This window comes from Phyllobates terribilis, unplaced genomic scaffold (genome assembly GCF_046119375.1).
Source record: "Phyllobates terribilis strain yellow unplaced genomic scaffold, ASM4611937v1 Scaffold_11__3_contigs__length_659146591, whole genome shotgun sequence".
In the NCBI taxonomy this organism is placed as follows: Eukaryota; Metazoa; Chordata; class Amphibia; order Anura; family Dendrobatidae; genus Phyllobates; species Phyllobates terribilis.
Window position 1 is genome coordinate 119,413,278 of NW_027362771.1, and position 21,455 is coordinate 119,434,732.

The 21,455-nt window shown below is 41.0% G+C and overlaps 1 protein-coding gene across 3 annotated transcripts in view; it reads left to right on the plus strand.

Annotated features, from left to right (window-relative positions):
- Positions 1-21,455, plus strand: part of CFAP54 (cilia and flagella associated protein 54) — a 526,588-nt gene that overhangs the window by 217,453 nt on the left and 287,680 nt on the right. For all 3 annotated transcript variants that reach the window (XM_073651573.1, XM_073651574.1, XM_073651575.1), the window contains exons 32-33: positions 8,324-8,432; positions 8,879-8,985. In XM_073651573.1, the coding sequence (XP_073507674.1) occupies positions 8,324-8,432; positions 8,879-8,985 (216 nt within the window). The remainder of the gene's footprint in view (positions 1-8,323; positions 8,433-8,878; positions 8,986-21,455) is intronic.

A 21,455-nucleotide genomic window follows, 5' to 3' on the forward strand; every position in this document is an offset into this window, starting at 1 on the left:
TGGATGAGATGCACTACCTGAGCAACTTCTGTGGGTTGTAGAGTCCGTCTCATGCTACCACAAGTGTGAAAGCACAACCAACATTCAAAAGTGACCAAAACATCAGCCAGAAAGCATTGGTACTGAGATGTGGTCTGTGGTCCCCACCAGCAGAACCACTCCTTTATTGAGGGTGTCTTGATAATTGCCAATAATTTCCATCTATTGTCTGATCCATTTGCACAACAGCATATGAAATTGATTGTCAATCAGTGTTGCTTCCTAAGTGGACAGTTTGATTTCACAGAAGTTTGATTTACTTGGAGTTATATTCTGTTGTTTAAGTGTTCCCTTTATTTTTTTGAGCAGTGTATTATTGCTTTTGTTTTTTGTTTTTTTCATTATTTCACCCCATTTGGAATTTTTGCTATTTTTCATTACATTATATGATAAAATGAATAGTGTCATTCAAAACTACAACTCGTCCCTCAAAAAAAAGCTATGTTGAAAGAAAAGTAAAAAAGGTATTGCTTTTGGTAGATGTGGAGGAAAAAATTAAAATGTAAAAAAATGAAGATTTGCTCTGTCGGAAGGGGTTACTAATAGGAGTTATATATACACTGATGAGCAAAAGGGTAACAATGTTTTAAACGTTTGACTTTCCGGCTCCATATCTCACCATCCACTACTGCTTCGAACGTGAGACTACCATCATTCCATAGACCTCTATCTCAGCTATCTCATATATAAATTTGACTTGCAACTATTTAGCATATGATTAGTTATGCAGATTCTTGCCATGTCACTGCATTGTTACTGTTTTGCTCCTAAAAATCTAAATTTACGTTTTTATTATTTTGTTACTATTTTGTAAATCCACCTTTGGCTTTCAACACCGCCTGAATCCTTCTGGGCATGCTCACTATCAGATTCAAGTATGTCTCAACCTAAATCTAATCCCAGATCTCTTCTACACGTTCCCAAAGTTGGTGCATACTGGTCGACTGTCTTGGGTATGTACACAGTTTTTTCTTCAGCTCTATCCACAAGTGTTCGATTGGGTTGAGGTCTGGTGACTCTGGGGGCAAATCTACCAGCTTTACTTCATTGCCATTGAACCATTTTTTCGCGAATCTCAACGTATGCTTTAGGTTACTGTCCTGCTGGAACGCTATGTCATCCTTTTCATACCTATAGTACTTGAGTGTACGAAGTAACTAGTCTTGTAGGATACTCACATATAGCTCAGCATTGAGACCACCATCGATCCTGGTCAAGTATCCAAGGCCTTTGGCTGTGAAACAACCCAATATTATCAGGCTTCCTCCACCGAACTTGACAGTTCCTTCAATTTGTTGATTCATTAGCCCCTTTTTCCCTTGTTTCTTCCAGACCCATTTGCACCCATCAGAGCCTAGTCTTTTACTTTCGTCTCATCGCTCAAAATCACCCGATCTTCTACTTTCCACTTTTTGTACATTTTTGCAAACTCAGCCGACTCTTCTTATGACAATATTTTAGTCGAGGCTTCTTCACCTTTTTTCGGGCCACCAATCCAGACTTGTGTAACGTGCGTCGCACGGTGCTCGCATGGATGTCTGTGACCTCAATATTACGAAGCATACCGTGTTTGTTGCGCCAGAACTGATAGACCTTGTGATGAGCCGATTTGTTGACTCTGATATTTTGCCTGAACGTCCACCTCTTGGCTTTTGAATGGATGGACAGACTTCATTTCGAATTCTTCCAACTGTCATGGCACTCACATGGTGCAGTTTGGCAGTTTTCTTGGATGAGAGACCGCTATCGATGAGCTGTCTGATGCTGTTTCTCTTTTCTTGGGAAAACTTCTTCATGGCTGCTCCTCTATTAGAACCAGTGACCTTTCGCTTGGGAATTAACTTAATAAAACACTGAACTATTAGGGAATGTGAGAGCAGGTTGTAGAATGTAGTCAAAGGCTCAAAACATTGTTACTCTTTTGCTCGTCACTGTAAGTATACCCATTGGTGTGGATTTATACAATGGGTCAGATTTATATTTACTGCTATAAATCACATTAAAGTTATATAGACCCTGTGACATTTCTTTCTGATACATGCAAATATGTAGGAAAATGGTCAGAAGTTTAGCGTTGTAATCACGTTGACTAATTTATTTATATCTGCTTCCATTATTCTACGTTGCAATTCTGAACACATGGTGGTCCTTTTAATATATGCTGGATTTAATAGGGCTTCATGATGAGAAATAATAGCTTACTGTTCACATGGTGCAGCAAATTTTATTAAATCTGGGCAAGGCCAGAATATAATAATTGATGGTATTTTTAATTGTCACATTACTTATTTGATCCTCCCCAGTTTTGATTTTTATGTAACAATATTTGAGAAATGCTTTATAGTTTGCAGAATTAGTTTGTCAATTAGCTGTTTGGAGCAGAACACTATATTAGAGTTGAGATGCTAAGTCTCTGCAATAGAGGGTTTTCTTTTTTTGCTAATAAATCATTCATGTTACTAATATTTCTTAAGTTTCCCTAGTGCAGTGGCATGTTGTTCTTGGATCTTTAGAAATAATAGCCCCAGGTTCACTATATTTTTAACAACGTAACTGCCAAGACTGATGGATTGGCCCATCAAAAAATTTCACAGTTTGATCGTGTGTAAGCCCTGAGATTGCAGTTTAATCTTTCAAATAAAAGCCGTTGAACTGCATTCTCTGCCATAGATATATTTTTATATATATATATGTATATATATATATATATATATATATATATATATATATATATATATGAACATGATCTTGAATTCTAGGATACTGGGTAAGAAAAAAATGTATGTGTCCCTAATTAGGAGTTATGTGATAATTAGGACAAAATATGGGGTTAATTGTACTTTAATTGCCAGCTATGGTTATTACTGATAAGCAATAGTAGAAAATATATAAAAATGAATATTGGAATTCTGTCCCAGATCATCTACAGAGCCTTATGAAAGTGCACAAGAGGCTAATCACTACAAGTTAGGACTAGCTGATATTTAGGATAGAATTGGAATTGCTGTGTAAAGAAATATAAAGCTATTGTCACGGCGGTAGCTCGCATGCCTCCGCAGCACCGCCCTACTCACCGCGGTCATCACATGGCGTCTCCTTTTGTTTGGCCGGCTTGCTGAGTTTTGCCTTTTGCAGCACTACTGCATATGCAGTCTGTTTCCATGTGGCTTAGGGGGGACATGGCCGGTCTCTACAAGAATTTAACTGTGCTGTGTCCTGCAGAGATTAGGTTCCCGGCCTATCCCGTGCCAGCAGGTCCTAAATTAGGCAGCTCCTCCAACCACTCTTGGCCCAAACGTTGGTTCCTAGTCAGTTTGTTCTGCTAGTGTCCTGTTAGTTCATGTGTGTTTTGTTTCTCTGGTTGTTGTCCCGGCTCATATACCTTTCCTGTCTGACCTCTCCTCTCCTGACCTTGGCTACATATTCTTAACCTGTGCTGCCTGCTCTGACCTCGGACCATCTGACCACGTCTTTGTTTTCACCCCTCCAGTACCTCATACCCACGCCTCTGACCCTCCAGTCAGCTGGTGCAGTCCCGGAGACTTCCCTGCAGTGATACCTGGTGTCTACCGGCGACCCAGCCTATCCTCACCACCAGAGTCTCTAGTGAAGACCCAGAAGGCACCTAGTTATGCCCCTCCGGGTAAGGGTGCTTTCGCATTGCATTCTGTGTCCCCATCGGGGCATACGTCCTAAAATTCCCTGCAAAATGGGGTCTGGACGTATGCTGTGCGATAGACCGCAATGGTGACTGCAGCGCGAACGTGCCCTCTGCCGTGCACTTTTTCGGGAGTGTGCGCCCACAGGAGGCGGACACTCTGACGCAGCTGCAGGCAAGAAGGCTATGTTAAAGAAGGTTAGAAAAATGTTTTTAAATCTATAAGGCAATGTGTAAATGTGGTAGATTGGTTGCAGATATTTTTCGATTGTCAATCTGTTTTCTGTACATTTGTAACGTGCATATTTGTACAAAGTACATGGAAATATGTAAGAAATATGTAAATCAGGAGCTCCAGTGTAAACCAGCTAGCCGCTTAGATACACACCTCCTAGGTAAGCCCTGCCCTGTGGCACAGTGGGTCCACGAACCACGTGCGCAACCTGCAGGCGTGACAGTAACAGGTTTACGAGTCCTCTAGTGATGATCTCCTTCTGATTAAACAGTGATTTTATGAAAACTACAGCAAGCAGCCCAGTAAGTGACACATCGCTGGAATCAGGGTCTCTGTATCTGTCTATTCTGTTGCTCTCAGATCAGGTGGCAAAAACCTCATCATTTGAAAACCATTTCCAATTAGATTTGGATATCCATAATTGTGTCTGTTAGAAATGGGTTCTCCATCCTCAGCCCTCAATTAGTTTATCTTGCAGTCTAATACAATGTTATGCTGATGTATACCGGCCAGATGTATACCAAAGGAACACTGCATTGCCAGATATTCAGACTGTTATAAAGTATGGATACATTTATTGTATCCATAATCAGCATTCCCCATGTATATGTTGGGAACTTATCTGTGCATATGCCAACACCGCTGAACAATGTGTGCAATTTTGAGGAAATCCCCAAAAACATGTCAAATTTTGGGGATGGCTGAAAACCCCAGTACAGATCAGAATTATTTTATTACTTTGTTTTGATAACTATTTCTTAATCTGGATTTGTAACCGTTTTGTGTTGTTTCTTAGGAAACCATATCTTTATTTATGACTGTTTATATGATGAATGCATACAAAGTAATAAGTAATACATAATAAAGTAGTGTTTTGTTTATGCAAAGGTTCTACCAAGAGTCCATCTGTGTTCTTAACACACAGATGGAGGATTTGCAATCGAAATAAAATTAGAACCAGCTTGATATTAGTTACAGGACATTGACTTTTCATGCAGTGGGTAAAAAAAATGAATTTATACCATTAATTTTGTATAGTAACAAGGAATAACTTACGTGACATGGATAATTAAATCATTTTTCTGGAGTATCGTACATTCTGTAATATATGCATTTTTTTTATCAAATAAAAAATAGTTCTGCAGGTTATGGGTCTTGCCTTCACTTTGTGAAATTGATTTCTAAATTGAAGTCGAGAAATAGATTTGAATCAATAAACTGTCATCTTACAGTAGTACAAAGAGAGTGAAATGTTGAAAGCCACCTGCCTATCGATTTTCTTTTTCTCCCTGCACAAGAATTACAGGGTATTAATTTGTAATATAATTCTATTTTTATTCAGTGAAATCATAGCAAACTGAAGCCTGATTCTAGATGGCACTGACAGTTTTTTGACGAAAGTCTTGACCAAAAAAAGTTACTCTTTTTGAAATTCACAGAAAATGCACAGAACAAAGAAACTTAGAATCATATAGCATGCCTTAGATGGACAAAGGGACTATTATTAAAGAAAGAAAGAACATATATTTATAATGGGTTTCTCAGAAGGATGCCCTAGGGGAGTTCCCATTCCATTGCAATTTTCTCAAGACTAGGGATGAGCAGACCCTTGGAATTTCGGGTTTGACCGAACTTTAGTCCAAAGTTCGGTTTGGGTGCCAGAACTCTACCCGAACTTTAACAAGAGCACGAACTCCATAGAAGCATAGAAGTCAATAAGGAACCAAACTTTAGTGTGGTAAAATGGTCATAGTAAGTGCTAGGGAGCTGCCAAAGGAAGCAGAGCACCACTACAGGGTCCTCTCTCTCTGCTCCCGGACTTTGCCCGGAACTCCGAACAATAAAACGGACATCCAGGAGAAGTCCTTGTTCGGTGTTCAGCACCCTGGTGTCCATTGCGAACCCCAAACTTTACAGTTCGGGTTTGCTCATCTCTAATCAAGACCTCTGTAGACTCAGCTGCCTTTACAATTGTGTCTAGGTATGGACCCATACAGGCTGCAGTAAAACTGTGTTGGAAATCTGTACCTTCGGGGCATTGGCTCTATGTATTAGGTGTTTATACTTAAAAAGAATCTGTCACCAGGATTTTGCTACCTTATCTGAGAGTATTATAATGTAGAGGCAGAGACCCCGATTCCAGCGATGTGTCACTTACTGAGTTGGTTGCTGTCTTTTTGATAAAATCAATGTTTTATCTGCTGCAGATCTGCTAGTTCTCTTAATGTTGAGCTCTGTATAACCTCGCTTACACAACTGATTGTCAACTTTCTCCCCACATAGAGTATACACAGAAAGCTGCCAATTAGTGATGGGGGCGGTTTACTAGCCCTTTAGTGGTTAATCTCCTGCTGATAAAACAATGATCTTATCAAAACTACAGCAAGTAGCCCTGTAAGTGGACCATCACTGGAATCAGTGTCTGCATCCCTACATCATGCTGTTCTCATATTAGGTGGCAAAACCTGATGACAGGTTTAACAAGTTCAGGACCAGGCCATTTACCCATTTTTGGTTCTTTTTTCACGTTTAAAAATCTGTAATATTTTATTATTTGGATATTTCCAATAATTTTTGCATCTTTTTTTCGTGATACATGGGGGTTAATTTTTCCTGTATTTGTATAGTGTTTTCATGAGGGATCATCACACCAGTCCTATTTCTTGGATTATAGTGTGGCATGGCATAATGTATGGTAGCCAGACGGACCCCTCTAGTCTTCATTCCAGACATACTAAGAGCTTGGCGTGTCATGGCTACAAAGTGTTCCAGAAAACATTTTTCAACACAACAAAGCTAGGCTAAATTTTGTTTGTGTTAGTATGAGCAGCCTGTTTGGCCTAAATGTACTATCATGGCCTGCAGTGTCTCCAGACTTGTCTCCCATTGAGCATATCTGGGAAGTTCTTGTTTGGCACTTACAAAGGGCGCTGTCAGCAGCAAATCATGATGATTTACGTGCCCAAGTGCGTTTGGTGTAACAGAACATTTGTTACATAATTATTAATAACCTCATTGTCAGCATGCCAAGGCGTGCAAGTGCGTGCATTTCTGTGCGTAGCGCTAATTTTCTATACAAAACAAATCTCGATGTTTTGAATATTTAGGTTCCATTTTTTCATCATTTACATATCCTTTATGTGAAGGAAATATATCATTGTAAGGGAAACTATAACAATAGTAAAATAGCTAGTTAAGTCTGCATCCACATGACTGTCTCTACACAAAGGACATAACCTCTGCCTACTCTTATTGCAGGAATTCAGAACCATAGGGAGTCAACTGGAAGAATACTTAGAGGTGTCAATCGAGACACCTCGGTTTAGTGAGCCAAGCTTCAAAGTGTGGGCAGATGGTGATTATAGCCAAGCTGAATATTTGCTATGTACTGTATGCAGGGGGTAGCTAGAGACACAGGATATTTGAAATGTAAGGCCATAATCCTTAAATTAGCCCACCGTCCGGTCACAAATAGCAATTTTTAAATAGTCCAATCTGGCTGTCCTGAAAATATGAGCCCAGGACCAGGCATATAAAAGATGGGTGACACAATGGAAACATGTTCACATGTGGGGATCAGCATTTGCTGATTGTGATCCATAATTAATTTCTCCTTCCCTCAAGGAAACAGAAGATAACTGTACACGGAAACGTTTAGGTATTTCAGTTATTTCTCCCTTTTTAATTTATAACTGTTTTGCATATTTGTGCGTCAGTTTATTTTTACATTTTATATCTTTTCTTGTAAGCACTGTATTTTTAGATTAAAGCTTAAAATCTTTAATAAGTGTGGCCTTTTTTGATTGTCTACCAGTAACATATTTCGGGGACTCATAACCCCATGTGTCTGATGAGTGATGGCAGCGTGTTGCATATCCGTGTTGTGTAGTCTGTGTTGGGGATGGGATTTATGCTCACTTTATAGCCTGTAACAAAGGTCGAGTGCTGGATTGAGTGAGAGGAGATAAATTAACCCTTGCAGACACACCCACATCACGTGTGTACGTGACAAATTACACAATCTTTCTTTCTTGTGTTGCAATTTCAATGTTGAGTGTATAACTCAAAGAACAAGGAAAGGATCTAGTGACAAAAGAAACCCTGTACTATCCCGTGCTAGAACAAGATCCCAATTTGATCTTCATTATGAGGCCCCCTTACCCCTAGGTGAATTCCTAAATTCCATTACCAGTAACAGCCACTAGTTATATTTGAGTTTGTGTGCTCAGTGAAAACCTTGTGTGATGTCAAATAGCACTTATACAACCTTAGGTTTACATCGACACAGTTTTATAAGAACATGTGGGACAATATATGTTGCCTACCAGGAATATGTTTAAAATATAAGAATGAAACCTGCATTAAATTAAATAAATGTTTTATCCATTTAGGAGAAATGAAGATGTTTTTGGAAATAGGCAAACTGAGGAGACAGGAGACATTCCAGCACCAAATGATTCCTTCAGGAGATACACCACAGCCCTTGTTGAATATAAGAAGGTATGCTGATTGTAAACTGCAGTATTAGCATTTTTATGCTTGAAGCCTAAGAAGATTTACGGTATGTTCACACATGGCACTCATTTCCATTCTGGTGTATGGAACAGATTTTCAGTTGCAACAAATCTGCCACATCTGAACATGCCCTTTAAGATGTTTTCTGACATTAGAAAACACTATGAAGTGTCTTCATTGAAAAAATACTCTACATTGTGCTATGATTAACCATGAAATCCTTCTTCATCCTTCATCTGTTGCAATCCCGCTGCTCTATGTTGATTGCGTTGTGATGACATGTTGTCCAAAGTGACAGTGTCCATTTGTCTTGCAGCCGCTATTATTGTCCACTCTAGTAACTGGACATGACGTCACTTTGGAACCATTCTGTTTTTTTTTACTACTTCTGTTCTCTTCTCAAATTTTTTTATTTTTTTTTCATATTTAAGGACATGGCCCCTTCAACACAGAAACAGTCAAAGAAACAGAATATTTCTAAAAAAGTGGGAAGCGTAAATGAACAAAAAAAGAAGAATCGAAATGTGGAACCTCACAGGTTATTATCACAATTATTTGACATTACTTTGTTACAGTTTGGATACAGTTTGAAATTGCATATATAATATCACACTTGTCATTTAACAACTTAAAAGGGTATTCCCATCTATAAGAGCCTATCCCAATATGTAGTAGGTGTAATAATAATAATATTAGCAAATAACTCCAGTTAGAAATATGCTATAGTTCTTCTGATTCACTATGTCGCTTACCTCATATGCAGGGAATTGCATTAGCTTAGGTATCCATGATTACGACCACTAACGGCTAACTAACTGTCACTATATAAGTGGTTGTAATCATGGATACCTAAGCTACGGCAATGCCTGCACATGGGGTAAGCGACATAGTGAATCAGAAGAACTATACTACATTTTTTTTTTAATCAGATCTTTTTTATTGAACATACATGATATGTTACATTTGTTTTACACGTCTTATCTAATATATATAATCGTCTTATCCCATCTGTCTGTCTGTCCTTCTGTCCAGGAAATCCCGCGTCGCTGATTGGTCCGGCCGCGGCCAATCAGCGACGCGGGATTTCAGAAAAAGAAGGTGGCCGTTAGCGGCTCATCTGCCGCACGGAGGTCAGCGGCGATGCAGCCGGGAGATGACCGGCGGCAGCCGGTCATCTCCCGGCTGCTCGCAGCAGAACTACCCCGACCAGCGGCGCCGCTGACCTCCATGCGGCTATCGTCGGGAGACCAACGGCAAGTGTGAAGGGAGGACCGGGGAGCGGCGCCGCTGGTCGGGATACTTCTGCTGCGAGCAGCCGCTCATCTCCTGGCTGCTCGCAGCGGAAGTACCCGCACACGCAGCGCCGCTCCCCGGTCCTCACTAATACGATTCGCTGATTGGTCGCGGCCGGCGGCCGCGACCAATCAGCGATATTGGCGCCAAATTTAAACACCGCTCTGCTGATTGCGCCCGGTCGGCCGCATACATATTCTAGAATACCCGATGCGTTAGAATCGGGCCACCATCTAGTACAACATAACATCTTGCATGTACAAATGTACATTTCTGAAAATTCACCTTATCACTTTAGCAAATGATTACATTTTCAACCGTTTATATGATAACTTAAGGAAAGAACTACCCTCAATCTCCCCTTTAATGCACCAGTTTAAACCATTTAAATAAACAATATATCACAAAGAGTTTCAGGATCATTGCACACCTGAGTTACCTTTAACCATTGTGACCCTTGTCCTGTTTTTGGATAAATCCCAATTGTTGTTGGAATGGATTATCGTGACACCATCAATTGCTACATTCTGTCTTGCAACAACACTCCAGACAGAAAGCCAGCAACATCTAACCAGGGTCCCCAGATTTTTTTCACATTTTCTTATTTCTTAATGCGTTGCGATTAATTTACAGGCCAGATGCAATATGCGTGTCACACCAATAGCCAGTGGAGATTCGAGATCCATTCAATCACCCAAATATCCCAGCACACAAATCTTAGGATCAGTCTGAAACTGAATTCCAAACAACCTCGGTAACAAAGCCAAAATACTCTTCCAGTACAGACATAGCATCCTACATTCCCAAAACATATGCATCAGGTGGACATTCTCAGCGCCACATCTAGGGCATTCCGCACTCGAGCGAACCCAAATTTTAAATAAAAAACTTGGCGTTCTATACACCCTATATATGAGATATAATTGCGAAAGTCTCTGAGACTCACAAGGAGATTGTCTGGGAACATGTTACAGTATTTCTGTCCAGTGTTCATCAGTAATTTGTCCTAAGGCCATGGCCCCACTATCAGTATTTGGTCAGTATTTTTTCTCAGGAGTGGGTGATAAATGCAGAATTAGGGACTTGTTTCTATTATACCTTTTCTCTGATTTGTTCCTCAACTGGTTTTGGCTCCCACTCCTGAGAGAAAATACTGACCAAATACTGATAGTGGGGCCGTGGCCTAAATCTGATTCCCACTTCAATTTTATCTTCCCGCTATGTTTGTTGGATCGAGATTTTGCATGAGCTGTGTATATAGTCTACAGTGCCGGCAAAAAAAATCTTTACAAGTTCAATGAAACCACAAAATCTTAATATTCAAGTGGATTCAAGTGTTTTATTGTGGATATTTTATTACAATTAGTATTTTGTCATGTCACCCTTACATTTTATCACCATCTGCAGTCGTTTAGGCATGGACTCAGCAAGGCTGGCTAAGTAGGTGGAGTCCATGTTTACCCACAGTGTCTTCAGCACCTCCTTTAGATTGTTGATGTTGCTGGGTCGTGTCTCTTGAACTTTGTTTTTCATTAAATTCCAGGCATTTTCTATGGGGTTAAGGTCAGGGGAATCACCTGGCCACTCTAAAATGTTGATGTTATGGTCACTGAGAAACTTTCTCACGGCCTTGGCTTTGTGGACAGGGGCTCCATCATGCATAAAGTAATCACACTGATGTATGACCCAAAAAGTAAGCATGTGTTCTTCCAAAACAGTAATATAATTGCTTGCTTTCATAGTTATAATCTTGGGAAGGAAGTACAAACCTGCCCTGCCCATGCTTTCAGTGAATGCACCCCACACCATCACACTGTCAGGGTGTTTAACAGTCTTAACTGTATATTTTGGGTCATAACGTGACACTGTACTCGGACGACGCACAACCTTTGAGCCTCCCCTGACCAGCCTGAAAGTGCTCTCATCACTAAACATCACTTTCTTCCACTCTTCAGATGTCCAATCTTGATATTTCTTACAAAAGGCAAGCCGTTTCTTCTTCATTGCTGCTGTGAGCAGGGGCTTCTTTGCGGCACGGCAACTTGGTAGACCCAGGTCCTTCTGCAGGCGGTGACGAATTGTTCTAGTTGCGATGTTCTGGAGGAGCATAGGGTACTTTTTTTTTATTTCAACGGCAGTTATAGAAGGATGTGACATCACTTCACGCTCCAGAAGCTTATCAGTCCTTGGTGAAGTCTTCTTAGGTGCGCCAGAGCCTGACTTCCTCTGCGGTACCATCCCAGGAGGCAATAATGCCGCCGACCGCTTCAGTTGAAAATTGCTTCTCTTGACACTCCCAGATCTCTAGCTACAGCAATCACCGAATCCCCTTTCTCGAGCAGAGTCAAGGCACGGGATTTCTCTTCCATTTTAAGCTTCTTTCGACCCATTGTGGGAGATGATATAAAACTGAGGGAGGTAATAAAAGACTGCCTAATAGCAAAACTGGCTGAGCTGCACATAACAACCAATGAGAGTGCAGCTTTCGCTTGACCAGAGAAGTGAAAACTGAGCATTGATTGGTTGATATTTGCAACAAAGCCAGCTTTAATATTAGACAGTTTTTTATTATCTCCCCCATTGTGTACACTTTTAAAAAGTGAAATTATGATGTGGATTTTATATGTAAAGTTTTTTTTTGCTGCGCAAGTGTAAAGATTTTTTTTGCCGGCACTGTAGATATTAACCCGGATGTAACTTTTGCAGCTACTAATGACTCATGGACATAACATTTTGGAATCTGAGGTATGGTGTTACCAAACAAAGTTTGAAACACATGTCTCAGTTGTAGATATTGATAAAAGAATATATGGGGAAGCCCGAATTCCTGTTGGAGTTTATCAAAGCTTTTGAGTGTTCCATTTTCTAATATAATATCTATAGTCTGTATTCCCTTCAGTTCCCATACATCGAACCCTTTTAATTTAACAAGCTCTGCCAATTTATGATTATGCCACAATGGGGTATTCCCAGCAATCTCTTCCCTCTGTCCCATACTTTATACATTAGTGCCAAAGTTGGTCTGTCCCCATCTGGGCTTCCCATACCCCCCTCCAATACATGAATAGGTGAGGAGCATTTCCTATTCTGTACAACAAGACTGCCAATCCTAGCCATACTTTCCCACCCATGAAAATGTTGTAACTGTGAGGCCACTAAGTAAATCCACGAGTCTGGTATTGCCAGTCCTCCATCCCTTTTATTCCCATGCAAATTTGACAGTTTGATCCTCGCTCTTCGTTTACACCAAATTAATTCTCTGAACATTGTCTGTACTTTACAGAAGATAGGGGGTGGTATCCAAGAAGGGAAGTTGTATAATATATATATAGCAATTGTGGCATTAAAATCATTTTGATAAGATTGCCCCTACCTATTATTGACATAGGGAGTCTGCACCATGCATTTATTTTGGATATAAATTTGTCTAGCAAAGGATTCATATTTAGCATTATGTAGTCTTTTATATGCAAATTGATTACTACACCAAGGTATTTGAGTTTATCAACCACCTGTATTTGAGTTGATGAAACCAAATCCATAGACTGGAGGGGATCGATTGGTAATAGTGATGATTTTTCCTAATTAATCTTTAGGCCAATTTACTACATTTCTAATTGGAGTTATTTACTATTATTATTATTATTTATTATTATTATTATTATTATTATTAAATCTGCTATATATTGGGATAGAATCGTAGAAATGGGAATACCGCTTTAAATTCTTGGCATAGAAGAACTGAGCATTGATTAGCTTAGATGTGCTACAACACTGCTGTCAGGGCAATGATAATGCCGTGAGAGGGCCTGGGGGATGTGTCATTAGACAGGGTCATAGGTGCATCTGTTTGTCATGTATTAGACAGGGTCATTAGGTATAAATGAAGCTTGTATCAGTGGGATCATTTTTATTGCATAGCTGAAATGTGCTACAACACAGCTGTCAAATGTTTTAGTCTGGGTCTGTAAGTACATCTGAGCATCCTCGACCGACACATTAGAACTACTGGAGGACAGTTAGGGGGCTATGGAGATTCAAGGGAACCCTGAGGGTCATCATTAGAATGGGGTAATAGCTAAAAATCAGTTCAGATTTAAAATAGACTGTATTGGCGCACAGTAGTCATCTCTCATAAGCTATTACTCCTCATCACTCTGGTTGGTTTACAATCACAGGAACCATAATTTGCACAGGAATCATCTTTCAGATGGAGTACTTACACAACCCAACTTCCCCAGCCTCCTGAGCTTATTTTAACATTTCATGGCCTTCCATGCAGACTAGGAGCAGAGCACCATTCAGGAACCAGCGTTAAGCAGTCGTAAGCTTTTCTTAGGTAGCCCAGGCAGGGACTACTAAGCATATAGCCTGACATGGCGCGTCCAAAAGGACAAAGCATTGCAACATCACGTTTACACCAGACTTGCATCTAAATGTTAGATCCAAGTGTCTACCCATGTGGGCCTTAATCTGTCAAGGTCTGCGTTACAAGATACAGTGTGATTCACTCGCTACTTTATCCTGAAAAATTGCTTTAACCTCTAAAAGAGATGATCTATCGTACTGAAATTTGGACCGTACATACTCGGTTCATGAGAAACTGATGTTTTAAAGCAGGTGTTTAAAAGGTCAACTGTTCACATTCAAGCACGCCTGCATGCGTGCATTTTTTCATGTATTCCGGGTCACGATTCTTCCTCTCAGTGTGTCTTGGATGCTGTGAGTGACAGCTCAGTTGTCCAATCTAGTGCAGGGGCATGCTGAGCTGTCAAGATTTTGATAGACAGCTCAATCATCCAATCTGAGACTGAGAGGTGCTGAACTTACTTCAGGTGTTCCCTGTTTTAAGTGATTACCCAGTTACTTAGCTAAGTTGTCAGTCCCAGATCTCTACTAGTCGTAGCATCTACTCGGCGGTGCATGTTTGCATTGTATTCCTGTGCTGTGTTTGTTGACCTTTTGCTACCTGACTTTGCACCTCGCTCTGACTTTCCATTTGCCTAGCCCATTTTCTCTGATCCGCTATCCTCTTGGTATTCTCACCTCGGACTGTGACCTGACTAAGCCTTTGTCTTTCCTCTTTAGTTTACGACATGCTCTCTTGGTATGTGACCCTGGACCGTTTAACTACCCTGCCTCACGTCTTGTCCGTGAGTAGTAACTAGTGTCACATTCTGCCGGACGTCTGGGGTCATAGCCAAAATTTCTTGCTGTATGCTCTCTCGGAGTGCCTGTAATGTTCGTGGCTTGTTACTGTATACCTAACACTTCAAATAGCCTTTAAGGAAAAAATCTGCCAATAACGAGTTCTTTTCTTTTGATTGGAACCTTGCCATTCCTGAACGACAGTTACTCTGTACGGGCGAACACTACCTTTCTTGGTCGCTCGTTGACATGTGGAATACGAATGGAAAACTTTAAGGACTCAGTTTTCCAATAAGTTTTCACAATGAAAACAAGCTGCTCAAAACTGTATCTGTACATTATTAACAAATAAAGAAGGAATTCAGCAGGAGTGAAATGCAAGCACCACACAAACTACCGACGCGCAGAAAGGCGAGCAGCAAGTCTATCTCATAGTAGAGACCACCGGTGGGGCGGCAAGTTGGCGAGACCACACGGAACAAGGATTTTTCTCGTCGCTGCCGCTGAGGTTCATTGCACTCTCACTTCTCATGAACCAAATTGTGTCCAGTCCAAACTTGTTCGGTCGACCGACTCTTTTAGATGTTCCGGCAATTTTTCCTGGTAAAGTAGCAAGTGTATCACCCTGTACTTCAGGGTAAAATACCACTGTAATACTGCATCTAATGGAGCAATAGGAACAGTAAACCTATAGAGTAAGTTACAGAAGAAGCTCGTAGATGCCTGTTCATAGCTTCGTACTATTCACAGGTTGTCTACAGCTGTAATATGGTTGTGTGCATAATGCTCTATTGTACACAGTTCTTGGGTTTACAGAAGCTCCTCTAACCTGACTGTGATAATGATCATATTAAGGCTCCTATACTGTACATTCTTTGATCTAGTTTGTGCCACACTTGTGCTAGTGTGAAAATCCACTACATACATTTTGTCAACATTTTCCAGTTATACAATCATGGGGAAATTATATCTATTTAAAATAATGCTTAAATGATGTGTTTATGCAGTCATTAGGGTAATTAGATGTAATTGTGTTGTGTTGTCTTCTTGCAATGCTGTCTGAGTGCATCAGTCTAATGAACATAGCAATTTAAAATTCAAGTTTTACTTATAAAATAAAAATGTTTTAATCTAGAAGCTGTTTAGGAGCATATAGCAATTTGCATTGAACGATACTTCACAAACTACTACACAGTAATGAGATGCATACAGCTAGCATATAAATATAGATACACTAGTGGAACAGTAACTTACAGCCATAAAAGCAGAGATTCCTGTAGTAATCAAAGGCTGAAATCTTTTTTTTTAATATTGAAATAAAAAAATGGAAAAAATCTAAACCTGCAACATTTGCAACATGAATAAAAGTCATGAACCAGTTAATTTAGGTTGAAAAATGTATTAGCAGAGTTAACATGGCATTATTTTAAAGGTTGTAGAACCCATAGATCTGTTCTGTAGAATTAAAGGGGTTGTCCTGGCTAAAATTAAAAGTCTGCTGTCACACTGTCACTTCCAAATAGTGACAGTGTGCGCATTCACAAATCTTTGGTTATACGCAGACTATTCTCATGCCGCTTCTCTCAGTTCTTTTCTATTGAGAGAAACGGAGTCTAGTCGATAAGGGATTGCAAGCATGGAAAAAAGCTGTCAGGATTCCTGTTGTCATTCTACAGTTTAACCATCAGTGGCTGCTATTGTTCACCTTTAATAATTGTGCTTCAATTTCACTCCTTACCACTGAAGGCTGTTGCTGTGTTCTGCAATTGCCCTTTACGTAGATGGCAGATTCTGAACCTGTGGAATCCATCTTATTTTCTGTTTGGGCCTACTTAAAACCGCATGGATCTCTCACTCATTGCTGGAGTATTGTGTCTAGCTGTTTAGGCTAGTTCCAGTCTCCTGTGTTAGAACCCTACTGTTTGTTTTTTCCATGTGACCATCTGCCTTTATATTCCAGCTCCGCCTTTCTGGCTGTGCTGGACTTCAGTGTTTGACTGTTTCTCTAGCCTGGTGCTTTGGTGCCTTTCTCTGTCAGTTCGCTTGGTCCTTCTGGGACCTCTAGTACTTTTTGTCAGTTTGTCTTTTTGTGTTCTGCAACAACTTCTCTGTTTAGGAGGTGTCCCATTTTTGTCCCAGTCCTTAGCTCTTTTAGGGACCCCTCCCTTAATGCTATAGGTCTTCGTTCAGACTAGCCGAGGACTAAGGCGGGTCTGTTCACTAGGAACAGGCAGCCCGCTACATCGTAGGGATTCAGCTTAGTCTTAGTGTAGGGACAGCTTTCCCCTATCTTTCCTTAGTTAATGTTGCAGATCATAACATCCTGCTCCTGGACTGTCTTACCCAGACTGCTCTCACCTATCTATGGATTGTTTCCTACAACTCCTTTGCTAACTCCAAGAACTTCTACTACCGCTTGCTGTTCCTGCTTGTGCTCCTTCGGCCTCTGGATTCCAGCAGTGCTACCCCAGTATCATAACAAAAGCATACATGTGGTCATGTAACCTCTCACCTGCACATGGAAGACAGGGGAATCGTGACAGTGTGCGCATCGCACACTATCACCTTTTTTCTGTCTGCGGTCTCATAGAATGATCGCAGATTTTCCATTTTAGCACAGACAACAGACATTAAAAGAGTACATAGGTGCTTGTGGCTCCTAAACTGAAAAACATAAAAATAAGATTCAATTAATTCCTTTCTGGCAGGTAGCAGTGGTCTTTTATCTACAGAGTTTAAGTCAGGATTGATTTTAGAATGTTACTGTACAGCTCACTATGGACACGTATACTTCTACTAGAATTCAAACCCCTATGTACAAAATAGAAACACTGTCAGTGTATGTTCACATATGGCATATACACTAGAGATGTTCTTTCCAGATTTGTAGGTGGAAAATCCGCATCATATTACAGTAGCAACAAAATGGAGGAGATTTTACCAAATCTCATCCACACGCTGCAGAACAATGGTGAATTTAATCCAAACTTTACTACAAGAGTGCAGCAATTCTGTGTGTTGCTACGGATTTAATCCATTTTACAGGGTGAAATTCACAACTAATTCTAAACAAAGAGTTGACATGCTTCAGATCTACTTATACTACATGTGAATTCACCTTGAATCGGCAGCCTGTCAATTTATGCAGGGAATTTTCCCTGTGGAGTTCAATCCTTTTTGCAGGGAAATTTGTATCAGAAAATTTTTATGTGTGAATGGATCTTATTTCTGACTTATCCTTATCCTATTTAATGAATTGTATTCCTCTTACACGGTACTTGTTATGATCTTGTATATCGTCATAAATCACATTATAATCATTCAAATGTAATGTATCCTAAGTTGTAGTTTATTTCTGTTATGTTCTGCTACCAGAGCTAAGGAAAGAGAGGAGATCTGTCCCTACGATAGAACTCAGCTAAATCCCTACGATGTAACAGGGGACCTGATCCTGCGATCAGACCTGCTAAAGTCCTAAGCTAGTCTGTACGGAGACCTATAGATGTGGGGAAGGAATCCCTACAAGTACTAAGGACTGGGAGGAATATGGGACACCTCCTAACAGAAATAGTAGCAAACAGACGAACAAACAAAATATATAGAACATAGAGGTCAGTAGACCAAGCAAACTAACAGAGCAAGACACAGAGCACAGGCTAGCTAGAAAGTAGATATACAAAGAAGTCCAGCAAAGCCAGAAGGGCGGAGCAGGCTTAAATAGGCCAACAAGGTAATGTGACCAGCAAAGGAAAAAAAACCTAAGAGCAAGGTTCTAACAGTACCCCCCCTTCTAAGAGGATCCTCCGGATCCCCTAGGACCAGGCTTATCAGGAAATCTCCTGTGAAACGCTCTGATAAGTCTGGACGCGGAAACATCATCCGACCTCACCCAAGAGTTATCCTCGGGTCCGAAACCTTTCCAGGCCACAAGATACTGCAAACTACCTCTATACAGTCTAGAGTTAAGGATGCGAGAAATTTCATATTCCCCGTCCTCCACCACCGGAGGAACAGAGGCAGAGGCGTCACAACAGCTTTTTTTAACAGAGAGACATGAAATACCGGATTAATTCTCCAGGAGGTAGGAACCTCCAACCTAACAGCAGATTGGTTGACAACCTGAAGCACCTTAAAGGGCCCTACAAACTTGGGACCCAATTTCTTAGAAGGAATCCTCAACCGCAGATTCCTAGAGGACAACCAAACCATGTCACCAACAGCGAACAAAACCTCCTGTCGTTTCCTATCAAAGTAGTCCTTAGATTTTCTGTTGGCCTCCTGAAGATTACCACGCACATCCGTCCAAACTCTCTCCAAATCACCGGAAAAATTCTCCTCCTCAGGCACGGCAGATCCCAACTTGGAGAACGACCCAAACGACGGATGTCTCCCAGAACAACAAAAAAAAGGCGAACAACCAGCAGAAGAAGATGTATGATTGTTCAGAGCAAATTCAGCAAGTGGCAGAAACTCAGACCACCCCTCTTGATTGTCTGCCACAAAACAACGCAAGAACTGCTCAACATCCTGGTTTTTCCTTTCTGTCTGGCCATTAGATTCAGGATGATATCCGGACGAGAACGATAAATGAACTCCCAACCTGTCACAAAAGAGACGCCAAAAACGAGCCACGAACTGAGGACCCCTATCAGAAACAATGTCAGTAGGAACGCCATGAAGTCTGACAATTTCCTTGACAAAGGCCTTAGCGAGAGTTTTAGCGCAGGGCAGTTTGACAAAGGGAACCAAGTGACACATCTTGCTAAAACGGTCCACGACCACCCAGATGACAGTAAAACCCTCAGAGGGGGGAAGGTCAGTTATAAAGTCCATAGCCAAATGTGTCCAAGGAGCACTGGGAACCTCCAAAGGACAAAGCAACCCCGCAGCAGGAGTATGTGAGGACTTAGATCTAGCACATATAGTACATTGACGCACCCACTTAATGACTTCCTTCTGCCATCCAGGCCACCAAAAACTGCGACCCACCAGTCTCTTGGTCTCAGAGATTCCGGGATGACCTGCCAACCGAGATTCGTGACACTCAACAAACAAATCTCTCCTAAAGGTCCCAGGCACAAACAACCTCCCATGAGGAGTGTTAGAAGGGGCATTCTCCTGTGCTTTAAGAATCTCATTTTCCAAAACGGAGTCCAAAGCAGCTATCACAACACCTTCTTGTAAAATGTTCTCCTCTTTCTCAGCACCGACTATGGGAGAAAAACTGCGAGACAAGGCATCCGCCTTAACATTCTTAGTACCAGGGATGTAAGTAACGGAGAAATTAAACCGCGAGAAAAACAGTGCCCACCTAGCCTGACGGGCATTCAGGCGCTTGGCAGCATCAAGATATATCAGATTTTTATGATCCGTAAGAACCTGAACGGGAAATTACGCACCTTCCAAGAAGTGGCGCCAGTGTTCAAATGCGAGTTTAATAGCCAATAATTCCCGATTACCAATATCGTAATTCAGTTCAGTCTCCGAAATTTTTTTTGAAAAAAAGGCACAGGGATGTAATCCATCCCCGTTATCCTGAGACAATACTACGCCAACCCCCACAGAGGAAGCATCAACCTCAACCAAAAACGGCCTAGTAACATCAGGCTGCATAAGGATGGGAGCAGAGGTGAACCTCTCCTTGAGATACACAAAAGCTTCAATGGCCTCAGAAGACCACTGAACCGCATCAGCACCTTTCCTGGTGAGATCAGTCAGAGGTTTGACAATACTAGAAAAATTTTTTATGAATTTTCTGTAGTAATTGGCGAAACCCAAAAACCTCTGTATCGATTTCAAACCAATAGGCCTAGGCCATTCCTGCACAGCCTGAACCTTAACCGGATCCATCTCAAAACCTTTGCTGGAGATAATGTAGCCCAAAAAACTAATTCTCTGTACAGCGAACTCACATTTCTCCAGCTTAGCAAAAAGCGAATTGTCCATTAATAACTGTAATACCTCACGCACGCTCCGCCAATGAGACTCCAGATCCGGCGAATAAATCAAAATGTCATCCAAATACACAACCACATTTTTGCCGATCAAAGGTCTAAGGATGTCATTAATCAGATTCTGAAAAAATGCAGGAGCATTAGTAAGACCAAAAGGCATAACCAGATTCTCAAAATGACCCACAGGAGTGTTAAAAGCAGTCTTCCATTCGTCACCCTCCTTCATGCGCAACAGATTGTATGCCCCCTTAAGGTCAATTTTAGAGAACCACTTGGCCCCCATTAACTGGTTAAATAGATCAGGAATCAATGGCAGTGGGTAAGGATTGCGTACAGTAATTTTGTTAATCTCACGAAAATCCAGACAAGGACGTAAACCGCCGTCCTTTTTTTTTACAAAAAAAATTCCAACCGCCACAGGAGACTTAGAGGGCCTAATGTGACCGGCGGCCAAACTTGTCTGTATGTATTCCTCCAAAGCCTTCCTCTCAGGAATAGTAAGGTTAAATAAACGACTTTTAGGAAGAGTCGCTCCAGGGACAAATTCAATAGAACAATCATAGTCTCTATGGGGAGGCAAAACCTGCGATTCCTTCTCAGAAAAAACTCTCCA